Consider the following 15990-nt stretch of genomic DNA (forward strand, 5'->3'; position numbering starts at 1 on the left):
ACAAAATGCAGTGCAGTGTGTGTGCGATTCCCGAATGATCGTAACATTCAGGCAACTTTCCAGCAAAGATTTTACAGACAGTGTGTAAGATTTTCTGTGATGTTGTAACAACTAGTCTTTACTCAAGAAAAGGATAACGTAAGTATTTCTTTGTAGATTTTTTTTTAAAATTTGGTATATAAAGGATATATGGACTGCTTTAATATTTGAAGCATAGCTAGCTGCATGTTTCTATACTGGCGATCTGGGACGTTACATCCTGCCGATGACCCCTCACTGCGCCGCCTCCCCCGGCGCGCCTCAGGGTCATAGCAGGATGTAACATCCCCTTGAGCCTATAGAAACAGCGATGCCTCTCATAGCAGTTAATATATACTAGGCAATGGTACAACAAATGCAGCAGTCAGCCAGTCACAACATATATCTGAATAGTTCACACCCATCATGGCAAGACACTTGCAGAATATGATGACACCAAAAGAAAAAAATGTGTGTTACCTCAGGATCATTAAGGCGGTTATTATTATCCAGATAGTCCCTCTCCATCCGATCAAGAAAATAATCTGTCTCAACTATGGTCTCCATTTTCAATACCTCATCTGAAGAAATACTCATTTTGGAATGATTCTTATCACAGATCTACACCACTATAAGAATAAGTTGTGCCACTTTGTATTGACATGTCATTTCTTACAGGAGCTAGTCATTTCTCTCTAGATCTCACTGTCAAAATGCACTGCAAACATTCAACATGTCCAATGAAACAAGCAAACAAGTGAATTCCCAGGCCAAGCACGAGACACATCTGTTGTCGATAATTAAATGGACAGCATAACACCCCCTGTAAAGAAGGAAGTAAAAGAACTCTGTTTTATATCTTCTCTGTACCTAGTTATTGATTGATCAAAGAGGTAATAAACAATTTTAAAAGAGCAGGGTATTCTCACTGCCAAAACAAATTGTTCTGTTTGTTTTAAGTTTATAACCAGTTAAAGGGTATTATTGACAGGGAGGACTGAATAGCCATTCTCAGTTTATTTTTAAAGTCACTTATAGGGAAACTCTGTATGTTACAGAACCCTTCTCAGTTAAAGGGTATTGCTTAAGGTGAATGTTTGTTATACATATTCTCTCAATTGTAAGACTATCAATTAATGACTCTGAAGTTTCTTAGAAACATTTGAGCCCAAAAGATTTTTTTTTTTTAACTATGCTACTTGAATTAACATAATACATTTACCTTCAAATTATCTTGATGGATTCACAAAATAATGTTAATGACTAGATAACAAAGGACCCAGGCATCCTTTTGCATGTGATCCTCTCCCTTTATTTCTTTTCTCCCTATCCCCCCTTTATGACCCTTTTCTATTTATTGTTTGTTTTGTGAGATTCTCTCCCCCAACCCTCTCTCTTTTTTTTTCTTTTTCTCTCTTACCCATTGCTCGCTCTCTCTCTCTCTCTCTCTCTCTCTCTCTCTCTCTCTCTCTCTTCTCACTTTACACACTTAAAAATCCATTGCTCCCATCAAAACCCAGTAAAGAAATAACAACATATCCTTGAAACCAGACCTCATATACATCTATCTCAACAACATCTGGCATAGGTACTCAAAAAAAAAATGGAAAACAGCAAAAGCAAAATCAACAACAACTTGCAGTCCAAAAGTAATAATCATTTTGGGGCTCCGCTCTTTAAGTCTATAAACTCGAGATTTTCATTGATATAAATTCATTTTATCACAGCAATGGGAACTTCAAGGCGCAGAGGCAATGAATCCTCCTTGTTTTTTAGTTATTCTATTGACGGTAAAATGGACTTTTATGGAGTTGCTCCAGGTAATTTGCTTATTCCTCTTTCAAATGACTGTTATAAATTTCTCATTAGCTAAGGGTCAATCAGTCACAGACCCTATGGAGAGTCATATATAATATATCCAGTTCATATCAGGAACTTAAAGCCTATCTGCACTAGTTTGGCCAGGAGGGATTAGACCTCCCTGCATGGTCACTGACAGGTGGTTATCTCATCAAATCAGCTCTCAATTAACATAAGAAAAAGGGGACCATGGGGGGGGGGGACCAATGGTCACCGATTAGGCCTTGTTTACTATATAGAGGGTGCAAGTAGCTATGAGTAGTGCAGTGGGGCTTTAAGTTAAGTTCATAGGACAGAACTAGTCAATCACAGCCTAAGAGTACAAACCAGGCACATAGGCAAATGAAGTTTGAAAGTAAAGGTGTGCATGGCAAGAAGATAATTTAGATCGTAGATTTGTAGTACAACCATGTGGATAGTCATTAAAAGGACTGTTTGTATTCTTTCGTGTTGATTGAGAAGTCCTGTAGAGGACTGAGAAAAGGCAATCCACTCAGCTCAAATAATCACATTATCATTAACTTCATTTAAAGGGTTAACAAGAAACAGAGATTAATGCAGGTCATAGTTGAATAATATAGCCAATTTGATACTCCTATATCTCATTCGCAAACAGTTGCTTCTGGCTTTATTTCATCAACAGTATAGGGTAAGGTTTAGGGTTGTAATTAGGTATCTACATGTATCCCCGTGTCCACACACAACATTTTCTGTGATTAGGCGTGATTAGTTATACAATGAAATTGTGTGTGTGGACGCTAGCGCTTACTAGCTATATGTCGTATAACGAGACGTCGTATAACGAAACGATACCCAAACATGCGTTTCATTATACGACATATAAAATAATCACGCCTAATCACCAAATATGTTGTGTGTGGACGTAACTAGTATAACTAGTCGAACTAGAACAGTATAACTGGGTGGGGCTTAACCTGACCTCGAGCGAAAGGAGACCTGACCTCTCATTTCCGCTTCCATTTCATGATCGCAGTAGCAAACTGCGCACCTATACGACATTTCGCTGTAGAGTTTCTTTCTTCTGTGTGTGGACATCCTGGAATTTATACGACGTTTCTTGTGTGTGGACACTCTGAAATTTATACGACGTTTCGTTATAGAGTTCCGGGATAAATTGTTTTGTGTGTGGACACACTGTAAGTTGGGTTTAGGGTTAAGGTTAGGATTATGGTTAGGTATTGTGTTGGGTCCAGGGATGAAGTTGACGATTTGTTTGGTGCAGGAAAGTACAATGAAGTAATTGTCACAAGAATTATGTCAGTTAAAACGGTCAACCGGTCAACCGGTCAACCAGTTAATTTTATCCCTGTAAATGTCAAAACCTGGTGTAAAAGTAAAAAGAGAGCCGCCATTTTTAAAGGTAATACAAAGTTTTGGGAAATTTTGAAAATTGGCTGGATAGTGATTCTTTACAATTTGATATATTTGGATGCCCTTATGGATGTACATATTATAAGCACTAGAAAATTTAGCCCCGAAAACACTTCTCCTTTCAAGAAAACTTGAATATTAAAATTTACTGGTGCTCCCTATAAATTTTGATAAATTTCAAATAGCGCTTATGGCCATACAATGGTAGCTGCGACAAAGAAAATCTCAGAATATGTAGTTGTGATATATAATTTCCAAACAGAAATAAACAATTGGTTGATTTTAGTCAAGAAACATTGTTTTATGGCTCAAATAATAGCTTGTCCTTGAGAGGGAGCTATACAACATAAAGAGTTTATTATTTACAATTTCAAAACTTTAGACTCAATTTCAACCGCAACAACGATCACTAAATATTGTAGGATTGCATGCTTCCAATATGTTCATTTGAACCAAATTCATGACCCCAGCATACCAAAACTTTGTATTACCTATAATCATGCGGATTAAAGACAATTATGTTGGTATACTTAAACTGCTTTCTAAACAATACTTATTCACAACATACCAATCAATAATTTATTAAAGACAAACAAAACATATTTAATCTTAAGAACGCATGCTTCTTTTAAAAGCTGTTTTTTGTTGTTGTAATCTTCATAATATTCATAATTTCCCATTATTTTTCCTATTTATTTCACTTTCGCTGGGGGGATGGGGGCAGGGTAAACGTACCGCTGGTAATTGGCTGGGGGGATGATTGTCCAGGGGGTAATTGTCCTAGAACCTTCGGCAAGTCATATACCCACATTACTTCAAAAACTTTAATTCACTTCCAATTCAGTTTAAACGATTAACAAATGACATAATCTTTGTCCGTGATTCTATGACATACCCAGCTCATATCAGTAATTTCATTTCTGTAAAATAGTCCAAGAGTGTCTGCTCACAGAAGTATATCAAGCTATACACAATCAACCCATTTCACATAAATAAATTCAATTTGGTTCTGCTGAAAGGTCCAAGCCACCACAAAGTCTGCTGTACCAAGTGGTTATCAGTAAATTCAGTTCAATGAAGTTGAGAACCAAGAGCACTGGCTGCTTGGTTTCACTGTCATCTTGATTGATGTCCCAAACTCTTTGGATGAATATTAAATAATATTTAATGGCATTATACTAATTTTTAATCTTTTCCAATAAAGGTTGGTTTGCTTGTTTTTAATTGTTTAGTTGCACTTAGATTACGTACATACATCGCCTGAAAAAAAATATTAAAAAGTAGATGAACAGATACATAAATCAACAGATAAGGATACAAACAACACAAACAAAGCTTTACCAATTACTGGTAGTTACAATGTAAGTCATCTCTAAAAAAAAATGCATGATGACAGAAACTTTCATTTATTTACCATTTCATTTTAGAGGATTTTGGTTTGTATTTGATATCTGATTGTCTTTATTATATTGCCAGTTATTTTAAACACATGGAAAGATTTTTCATCAAAGCCCAAAATAAAGTCAAAAGAACCTATATGCATGTAATCCATTAGAGACAATTTCAGCTCTATTCAACACACATTCTAATGGGTTTCATCTCAAGTCATCTCCCTCTCCCTATTCAATAGGTTAAATTGTGTATGAAATTTCCAGCAGAATGCCATTGTGCTTTCTGTAAGAAAGACATAATTGAAATGAGAAGCGCAAAAAGAAATCCATCTCAAGCTAGCAAGACAAGTCATCCTGATGTAAGTCAAACATATCAGGACACTAAAGGAGAAGTGGAAATATCATAATTTCTGTGCCCTCTGGCCAACAAATCTTGATAGCTTCCCACCTCCATGCCACACTTGACATTTAACACAATTCTGATGCATTCAGTCAATTTAGGCTGCCTGCGTGGAACTATAGACCAAATATAGCATGTACTTCAGAAAATTCACCACAGAAAATTTGTCACCAGTGAAGAAATATGGAAGGCTGTGGTAGCAGTGTGGAATTCAGATGTCCATTTTATGATTTATAGACATAATTTGACTACAAATTAATCTGAATTTTTAAATCATGTTTTTCATAGCTTTCTTTATGAGAAATATCAAAAGATAATGTGAAAGGGACATAGGATGTTTGATATATCGTCCCTGTTTTCACGAAGTGACGGTAGTGAGGAAAATCGTCACACAAACTGAATGCGATTTTTTTTTTCATCACTACCGTCACTTCATGAAAACAGCAACGATATATGCATTAAAAGTAATTTCTTGTGTATATCTTATTTGATATTAGTACTTGATAATTGATAATATGACCTGGATCTTGAATCAATAAGGGTATTATAAACGAAATAAACGGCATCTCAACAATGTATTTTAAGTCTTGAAAAATAAAAAAAATCAGTATAACATTGAATAAATAAACTCCATACTAATACATTGCCATCGTCATCATGCAACTCATCTACAAGGCACATCACACTTTTCCACAGTCTAAAGTTGGGAGGATAGAGAACATCATTGAGTAAAGAACTATACAGTGCGTCCCAGAAAAAACGAAACCGAGAAGTATCGATGTTCTATCATAACTTAATCACAACTATAATTAATGAATGATACATATTTGGAAAGCTTAGAGTCTCCTCTTTCATGTGATGCTACTCAGATAATGCATATTTCACGTATGAGTGATCAAAAGCAATTTGAAGGAAGGAAACCAAAAAGACATTTGGCGGGCGGTATCTGAATTTCGAAGAAATATTCACATTTCTAGAAAGTTCATTTTCTGCCCTTTTATATGACACCTCAATCAGGAAAAATGAGCGAGGAATGACAAAGTTCTGTTTGTTTAAAGTAGTGCTCGCATTTCCAAAATTTTATTAAACAAATTCGTTTTCACTGGCTGGCTGCCGTATCAATAAACGAAATTAACAAAAGACTTGTCCAATGTCCAATGGCTTCTATTGGTAAATCAATATTGATAAATCAAAATCGACTTTAGCAACTGTCCACCAAAAAGTCTTGATTGAGGTATCATATGAAAGAGCAGAAAATGAACTTTCTAGAAATATGAATTTTTCTTTGAAATTCAGATACCGCCCGCCAAATTACTTTTTGGTTTCCTTCTTTCAAATTGCTTTTAATCACTCATGCGTGAAATATGCATCAAGTGAGTAGCATCAACTGAAAGAGGAGACTCTAAGCTTTCCAAATATGTATCATTCGTTAATTATGGTTGTGATTAAGTTATGATACAACATTGATACTTCTGTTTCGTTTTTTCTGGGACGCACTATATTAGTAATATATCTGATCATGCTATAATACACGCTTCGCTCTCTGTTTCAATAAGTTAAAACACAGACTTGAGAACCATTATATTGACAGCATGCACTTACCAAGAAAGTAATAGTACAGTGTGTTCCTAGTATGCTATTCTCCTACAATTGAAGGCCCCAACGGTCTGCACAGAACAACAGTAAATACCACTATGACATGAGTGATGGAGAGGGACCAGGTCTCCTACATCCAACAAGCCTAGAGCCAAGTTTATATGAGGCCAAACCAAAACAACAGAGTGATCTATTTCAGACTTTCACAGGTCATTGATTATAAGGGTACCCTCATAGGCATTTACACTAGACACTAGAGGAAGAACATTCACACTAGGGAAAATCATTGTAGGATCCATGTACAGCGCAAGGGGCATACACACAAGACAAGACTGTTACATAATAACATTTTGATCAAGAAACTAGTTGAAGGGAGGTTAGTTTACACCATACTGGTATGTGTCAGCTTTCATCATGGGTATTGCCTGAGAGTATACCAAGGTGTCAGCACACTCTCACAATAAGTCCTGCCATTGTACCAAGTTATACACTTTTCATTTTATAGGATGAGTACAGAATTTTATTCATAAATTATGCTGAAACCTCTTCTTCACATAGATAAATGTAAATTTACATTTCATTCTGCAACATTCAGATTAGAAAAAAGTACTAATCATATAGCTATACAGCATTCACTGTTACATCTACTGGTATACCAAAAGAAATGTGCTAGTGTGAGTGAAGGTGAGAGGAATCCACACTGCTAGCTGTCAACAGCTCATGAATGCTTGCCTGCTTGGTTGCTTGATTATGATCAACAACAATAAGGGTCAGAGGTACCTTTCCATCTGCTTACTGACTTGAATATCATCCATCCTGCTGAGATCATTATGTACAGTATACCACGCGATTGAATATCATATTGAGTCATGAGCCCATTCAATTGAAACATTTTTCAGGACAAACTGCAAGAAAATTATGCACTGATTTGATCAGTGCTCAATATGTTTGAACTATCAAAACTATTCAAAAAGTGCATCATCATTAGCCCAAACAAGTCTGAAATATAAGACTGATCAGCATATCGAAAGAAAAAAAAAAGGTGAACATGTACCGGTATGTATAAGGCCTAAAATAAAAACTTGTTGCATTGCCCTTTGGGTGCCAAAACATGGGTCGGTCGGTCAGTCGGATTTTTTTTTTTTTTTTTAACTTTTTTTTTGTCGCCCTCTTTTGGCCGATATTTTTCAGATTTGAATGTTTTGTGTATTTTTTCGTTCTTTTCCTGCCCTCTTTTGGCTGATTTTTCTCAGTTATTAATGCTTTAATACATGCGTTTCAGCATCAACATTCCATTGATATCTTTTTCACCTCATGATATCCATGGTTTGCACGAGTGAGAATTTTGGATAATTTCATTTTATGCATTTATATCCCATTTAAACAAACAAATACATATTTTTTTATCCAGTAGTAAAAAAAAAAAATCTAAAAAGCGGTTTAAAAAAAAAAAAAATTCAAAATGCTGAACGTAGATTTTCAGATTTTTGGGTCGGTCGCAAAGGGCAATGCAACAAGTTTTTATTTTAGGCCTAATAGTTTGAAGAGTTCCTCGTTTCCACTAGTCAAGTGAAGTCAAGAAATCACAGTTCAGAAGGGGAATGAATTTGGGAATCCATCAATCGGTTCTTGAGATAAGGAGATAACTAGAACGGGACAGACGGACAGACGGACGGACAGACGGACGGACATAAAAGGCTTTTAATTGAGTGAGTGTACAGTGAGAGGCACTTCATGATATCACAGCTAACACGTAGGGCCATGCATCTCAGATTTAACATGCCTCTAAGAAGTCTACTTAACAAGACGTTTTACAGTTCACTGGGTGTGTATTTAATAATCTGCAATAACTCTTTATAGAAGTTTTATTGAAAGCTCATACTTTGATTTCAGCATAGCAACATATTGGTACCCCTTTAATACATCAAGAGTAAAACATATTTTGGTGATTGGTACACTCCTAACCCCGTGTCCAGTCCACACACACAAAATTCATCGTATAGCTAACTAGAACTAGTACAGTATAACTGGGCGGGGGTTTAACGTGACCGCACACCCATGATTGGCCGGTTGTCATGTCAACTGATCTTGTCAAAATCAGTTTCTTTATACATTTCTTTGTACGATGTTTCTTACCTTGTGCGTGTAGATGCCCTGTTTGCTATTACAATGATTCTGTATACGACATTTCTTTATAGAGTGTGTGGACATGCTGTTTAAGTGGCATGGGTATATTTTTTATGTCACTAAAAGTGCATTAGAATACCAGACATCGGTTTTCCTGGATGCAATGGTTTGCGACTGTTGGTTTACTTGGAAATTTGGGTGAATACCTCTCAGGAACAGACAGAGATGATAATTCATCTGCAGAGAGTCAACAGGGCATTTACTTGTTAACTCAGTATAGCATGGAGCTCTACAGACGATGTCAGTACTAAAGTGAGCTCTATTGTTCTACAAACATAGTAGATCTGGATCTCCTTTGCGATGTAGACCAGAGTTTCAGGGCCAGGGTTGTCACTAGACCATTTTAATGTGAAGGGGCAGTTTAACACTGAACCTTATAAAATCATGAATCGCAGTTCAACATGCACAATATAGGTACATGTACATGTTATTCATGAATTAGTTGTTTGAACATTTGTTCAATAGTATAACTTTTTCACTCAAAAAAACAATAAACTAGTCATTATCTGACCACATTCAAAACCAACCTGAAACCAAGGACACAACAGGCAAACTATTGAGTCATACAACTCAAAGTTAATGGATCTTAACAAGTGAATTTGTGAAAATGCTCAAATCAATGAATAATTCTCGCTATCGCCAATACGAATTAGCCTCACTTCCGGTGTACGGTGGCGTTATGATCCACTCTTGAAAATCATTATAAATCACTACGATAACTGTCAGAAAATCAAGTACACATTGACGCATGCACAATCAACACCAGCATGGTCAGCACAGCTGCGCGAAATAGAATGGCAGCAACTTTGTCACCAAAGTATCCCAGAGTGCATTTAAAATGGGGCCTGAAAGTAATAGGTATTTTCAATATATTGGCAATAGCAAAAATGTTCTGAATGTAGTCAAATTTGAAGTAATATCCACTAATGTTAGGCCATATTATTGTGAAGCAATTTTTAACTGACTGGCAAAATAGATAACAAATGAGTGAAATCAAATAATGTTTACTAGAAATAGAAGGGAAATTTTGATCTGAACTAAAGCTTTCCATAATCAAATATTATAATCCAGATATACATTAACAGATTTTGTAGTGAGGGATGGCTTTTCTCTCTCTCTCTCTCTCTCTCTCTCTCTCTCTCTCTCTCTCTCTCTCTCTCGCCCTGCAGACACAAACAAATTGTTGTATTGCTATACCGAGACTATACCGAAATTACAACGATTTATTGTGTCTGAACGCTTACTAATGAAACAATGTGTAATGAAATATCATAAAACGAAACAGGGGTTTTGGCATCGTTTTGAACTAAGACTTGATATAGAATCACAAGATGGTATTACTGGGCAGGGCTTAATGTGAGCATGTGCGAAAGAACATCTGACCTAACCTTTATCTCCCATTTGCGCTTCCTTTTCACGGCCTGGCCAGCTGATATACTGAAGTCAATACACACGGTGTAAAGCTGAACGCAATTGTAAATACTGCAGTCGTGAGCTTGAACTTAGAGAAAGAGAGGAGGAATACCTGGAGCATCTTAGAAGATAATTGACTCCTTGATGTTTGGGGAGTGACAGTACTCGACAGTTGTTTGCGGAGACCTCCCCCCCCCCCCCCCCCCCCCCCCCGCAACAGAGAAATGAACATTCTCTCTCCCTCCCTCCTTTCCCTTCTTTTTTTCTTTTTCTCCTTCTCTTTCTATTTCTCTTTCTCTGACTATCTGGCTCTCATTCTCACTCTTACTCCTACTCTTACTCTCACTCTCACTCACTCTCTCTATCTCTCTTCCTCTCTCTCTCAAATAGTTGTTATAGCATCCAAAACAAACAAAAAGAACTTGACATCCCTTACTTCTTTTCTTCTCCATTTATTTTTTGGGGGTGCTGACTGATAGTAAGAAAATTTCAAACAACAGTTGGGCGCGCTTTTTTTTTAATATACTTTGTAAGCACTGCACAGGCAGGAGCACTCTGTAATCAAAGAGATACACAGCAGATGACGATCAACTCACATAATGTGGTGTAGCAAATGCATGATGCAACGGGTTAGGCTTACCCTGTGTTAGGCATCTTGCTATATGATATGCTTTGTAGGCACTGCACAGGCAGGAGCTTGCATTTCTGCAGGCCAAGCGGCCACTGCGTGTACGTGTATGCGATATGCGTTAAAATAAAAAGAAGAAATAAAAGAAGTATACAAACAAGAGAAATAAAATTTGAAAAAAAGAACAACAAAACAATGCCTCAAAATAGACAAAATACTAAATATCAAAAATATATCATCAAACGTAGAATTTATCTTTTTTTTAAATCAATCTTTATTTTTGTTAGCACGTTATATCTATTTACACCCCCCCCCCCCCTCCTCCCTAATCCTATAGAGTTCCACGGGTCACGGGTGAACCGGAAACACGTTTATTATGATGTCATTTTGCGTTTACAAATGATTGTACGTAAATCCTTCCCCAGAAACCGTCTTTTTGGAGAAACACCAATCCAAAACGCACCTTTTTATGAGTGTATGATCGGCATTTACGATCTGCATTTTTCGGTGTTTATACGAAAATGAGAAAGGACGCAACCGTGTTTTGAACTAAACGCGTAACAAAAGCCTCATTCTGGCCTGAAGAAGTGAAGCATAAACGCACCCTTAAACTTTCAAACATTTATGACTTTCTCATGTTTTGTCTGATTTCATTCAAACTTTCACCAGTCTGCTTCTCAGATTTTCCGCTTTCTTTTGGAGTAGTTTACTATCAAGGTTGGACGTCCCTAAAGTTTTAAACCATGAGCAATCTTATATACAAAACTTAAATGTACATGTAAAAGCTGCAGGTGCTGGGGTCCCCAGTTAGAGGTTTCTAAAACAAAAGGTTTAAACTATGATGGTGCCATGCAAACATAGCTAATACCTATTGAGAGACAACTAAAAGGTCATCAAAACAAATGTGCCTCTTTGGAAGGTGTAGAATGAACCAGGATGTACATAGCCCAATAGCCTGCTTTCCAGGCTTACATGACTTGTATTTATCTTATAAATTAAACAAGATGGAATTTTGACTGCGCGCAGTCGAAAATGATGCCTCCGCCATAGAGCAATTTAAACTAGAGAGTTACTTGACCTATTGTGACCTAAGGTCAAGCCGAAAATTGAGAAATTTGTCATTTTGTGTACAAAATGAATGGCAAAGTGAAGTTTCTAGTTTGGTCTATAAATCAGCATAATTTTACTCTTTAGAGTTTAGTTATCATTTATTCAAGCAAAAAATTGATACGTAACAACCTCAAGTATCAGAAGTCCTAAAACAATACAATACATAAGATTAAGAATTAATAACAATAGAATACAAAAGAAGTTCATAAAACAATGAAATACATAAGAATTGAAATAGACATGGACAATTTTTTTATGTGATAATGCCCGATAGGCTTTTTAGAAACTTTTTGCCACAAAATCAACTCTGTAAAAGCTTTATTTATGTAATTGTTAATAAAAATCATTATTCATGAATTTTATTTGCATAAATTAGCATAATTGATAAAATAAGTAATTTTCAGCAAAATTATAGTGAGGTCTCTTCCTTTATGCAATTGCATAAATTAGCATAATTGATAAAATAAGCAATTTTCAGCAAAATAATAGTGAGGTCTCTTCCTTTGCGCAATTTCTCAAGACGCATGCCAAATTTCGAGGCAATCGGCCCCTCCCCCCCCCCCCCCCCCCAGTCAGGGAGGTGCTCAAAATAGCCCAGTTAAGTACGGGTTAAGTAACGGAACATATTTCAAGTGGTTCTTGACATATCATGACAAGTCCTATACATGTAGTCTGAATTTTTCAAGTTGACCTCTATGACCTTTGACATACATGTACTCCAAAATCTAATCTGATCGTTTTCCTATGGTGATATATATACTATCCTTAAGTTTGAAGTTTAAAATCTCAAATGGTTCTTGAGATATCGCGATAACGAGCTGAAGACATGGAATTTCACAAGTTGACCTCTGTGACCCTTGACCTACGTGCTCCAAAATCTAAACAGATCGTCTTCCTATGGTGATACATACTATCATTAAGTTTGAAGTGAAAATTCTCCAGTGGTTCTTGAGATATCGCGATAACGATCTCAATGTATGGAATTTCATAAGTTGACCTCTGTGACCCTTGACCTGTGACCTACGTGCTCCAAAATCTAATCAGATTGTCTTCCTATGGTGATACATACATGTACTATCATCAAGTTTGGAGTTTAAATCTCCAGTGGTTCTTGAGATATCATGATAACAATCTCAATGTATGGAATTTCATAAGTTGACCTCTGTGACCCTTGACCTTTGACCTACGTGCTCCAAAATCTAATCAGATTGTCTTCCTATGGTGATACACACTATCATTAAGTTTGAAGTTTAAATTTCCAGTGGTTCTTGAGATATTATGATATGGTGATACATACTATCATTAAGTTTGAAGTGAAAATTCTCCAGTGGTTCTTGAGATATCGCGATAACGATCTCAATGTATGGAATTTCATAAGTTGACCTCTGTGACCCTTGACCTTTGACCTACGTGCTCCAAAATCTAATCAGATTGTCTTCCTATGGTGATACACACTATCATTAAGTTTGAAGTTTAAATCTCCAGTGGTTCTTGAGATATTATGATAACAATCTCAATGTATGGAATTTCATAAGTTGACCTCTGTGACCCTTGACCTTTGACCTACGTGCTCCAAAATCTAATCAGATCGTCTTCCTATGGTGATACATACTATCCTTAAGTTTGAAGTTTTTACATCTCCAGTGGTTCTTGAGATATCATGATAACAATCTCAATGTATGGAATTTCATAAGTTGACCTCTGTGACCCTTGACCTTTGACCTACGTGCTCCAAAATGTAATCAGATTGTTTTCCTATAGTGATACACACTATCACTAAGTTTGAAGTTTAAATCTCCAGTGGTTCTTGAGATATCATGATAACAATCTCAATGTATGGAATTTCATAAGTTGACCTCTGTAACCCTTGACCTTTGACATACGTGCTCTAAAATCTAATCAGATCGTCTTCCTATGGTGATACATACTATCCTTAAGTTTGAAGTTTAAATCTCAAATGGTTCTTGAGATATCGCGCTAACAAACTCAATACAAGGAATTTCATAAGTTGACCTCTGTGACCTGTGACCTTTGACCTACGTACTCCAAAATCTAATCAGATCGTCTTCCTATGGTGATAAATACTATTCCCGAGTCTTAAGTTTAAATCTTAAATGGTTCTTGAGGTATTGTGATAACGGTCAAACGGGACGGACGTACGGACGGACAACCCGAAAACATGATGCCTCCGGCACCACCTTCGGTGGCGGAGGCATAAAAACTGCATACATTGAGAAACGTGACAATTTTTCCCATTCACTTCCAGAACCCATGACCACCTTGAGTACTCATGTTGTACACCACTACTTCCAGCAAATGTATGCTTTTAATGCTATGCATGAATATGATAGAACCTGATTAAACATACCATACATACAAATGTTATCGCTACACATTTACAAAACATGCTTGTACATGTACTGTACATGTGTACATGTGCATATATACATACTATATATATATATATATATAGCTAAACATCTGTTTCCTATTTGTTAATTTACTTCTATTAAAAGAGTTGTAGGCCAGAATATTTTCGAAATGGCTTTTTGATGATTTATATGCAGTAGTATTGCTGTGTCTACTAGGAAAAATAGAGTACATCTAGTTTATCTATTTTATGACATTTATAAATAGATCACAACAAACTATGTGTACTTTATCTCTGCCTCTCAAAATAGGTCAAAGTACAGTATACAAAAAAGTTTCATATCTGGGGTTCAAAGTTTATATGAAAAGTAAATAATTTAGGGGGAGTTGAAACTGTTAGGTGATCTGCAGCAGATCGGGCGTCATGTACGTGCACATGAGTTATTGCGCGAGATTCTGTATGAACTATGCAATGTAGACATGCAGTATTTTCACATATTTATAAGTACAGCTTTTGTTATTGACTTAGAATTTAATAACAGGCTTAACAGCTAACATCAAATTCTGTAGAACTTTGCAGGAATTATTAACATGTCACGTATGTCCTATCTGTGAAATTTAAACGTTAGCAGTGTCCTAATTAATTATGCAAGGAAACCTATTTACTTTCTAGACTTCACTTTCTAGACTTAACTTTCTAGACTTCACTGTCAGACACTATTGAGTGACTGACTGACTTAATTCTTTTTCTTTGGTAACATACATAAAATGAGCTGTAACAGGTACATGAGCATTTGTCTACATCAATAACCCACTTCTTGCTATGGCCAAAATTAAACTGATTGAATCTTTGTGCAGCACAAAACGTAAGACCATTTGGTGCAAGGGTCTGAAAATCAGACTATTACTAAAGTGATTGCAATCACTAAAGTCGAGTTGACAACTAATCATCATTATTTTTTCACTAAAAGACATTTTCAAGCACTTTCGTTTTGAGGGAAGTTCTGAATTAGTATTATCTTTCAAATGCCGTTGGAATTTAACCTTTTCATTTTTTGGCCTGCAAATTGGACTTACTGTAGTACCTTTAAACAAGTCTAAAGTCTTCTCTGGTATCGGTAAAAAAAAAAAAAATGCAAATAACTCCTTATGACATATTTTCAGTGGACAATATAACTCATTTCATATAATTCTCTACATTATAAAACATATGTTTGTAAAAATGCAATCTCTGTGCTACCAATTGTTGTACGATAAATACCGGTAGAATTCTAACATTGCAAAAGTAAAGTACATGTTCATGTTTACTTGATTAGACCTGTGTCCTGTATTGAGGTTTCAAATCCAGAAACATAGAGTTTAAAAGGGTTCCAAAAAACTGCTTTGAAATTGTAATTAACAAATTTTAAAGAGAATGAAAAAATAATATCAAAATACAAGAAAACCAGAAGGACATTGATATGAGATAATGTAATGGCCTTCTGGCTCTCAATTTCTAAGTGAGTGAGCGATCAGCACGGTTGTTTTGTTTCAGGCCAGTAATGAACAGGATATCAAAGCCTAGTGGTATTTCCCTTTCAGGAACCAGAAATGAGATAACAAAATGAACTGTTGTTGCTCCATAA

At 36.1% G+C, this 15990-nt stretch overlaps 1 protein-coding gene across 3 annotated transcripts in view; it reads right to left on the reverse strand.

Annotated features, from left to right (window-relative positions):
- Nucleotides 1-15990, reverse strand: part of LOC584717 (TBC1 domain family member 1) — a 105319-nt gene that overhangs the window by 81732 nt on the left and 7597 nt on the right. The window contains exon 2 of one of the 3 annotated variants that reach the window (XM_030981049.1): nt 499-841. The exons of 1 other annotated variant lie outside the window; for it this stretch is intronic. In XM_030981049.1, coding sequence (XP_030836909.1) covers nt 499-615 — 117 coding nt within the window. In that variant the 5' untranslated portion in view covers nt 616-841. Of the gene's footprint in view, nt 1-498; nt 842-6663; nt 6831-15990 lie in introns of those variants that run through there. One more of the 3 variants, XM_030981050.1, reaches the window with a different exon arrangement.

This window comes from Strongylocentrotus purpuratus, unplaced genomic scaffold, assembly GCF_000002235.5.
Source record: "Strongylocentrotus purpuratus isolate Spur 01 unplaced genomic scaffold, Spur_5.0 spur5_scaffold_11, whole genome shotgun sequence".
Taxonomy (NCBI): domain Eukaryota; kingdom Metazoa; phylum Echinodermata; class Echinoidea; order Camarodonta; family Strongylocentrotidae; genus Strongylocentrotus; species Strongylocentrotus purpuratus.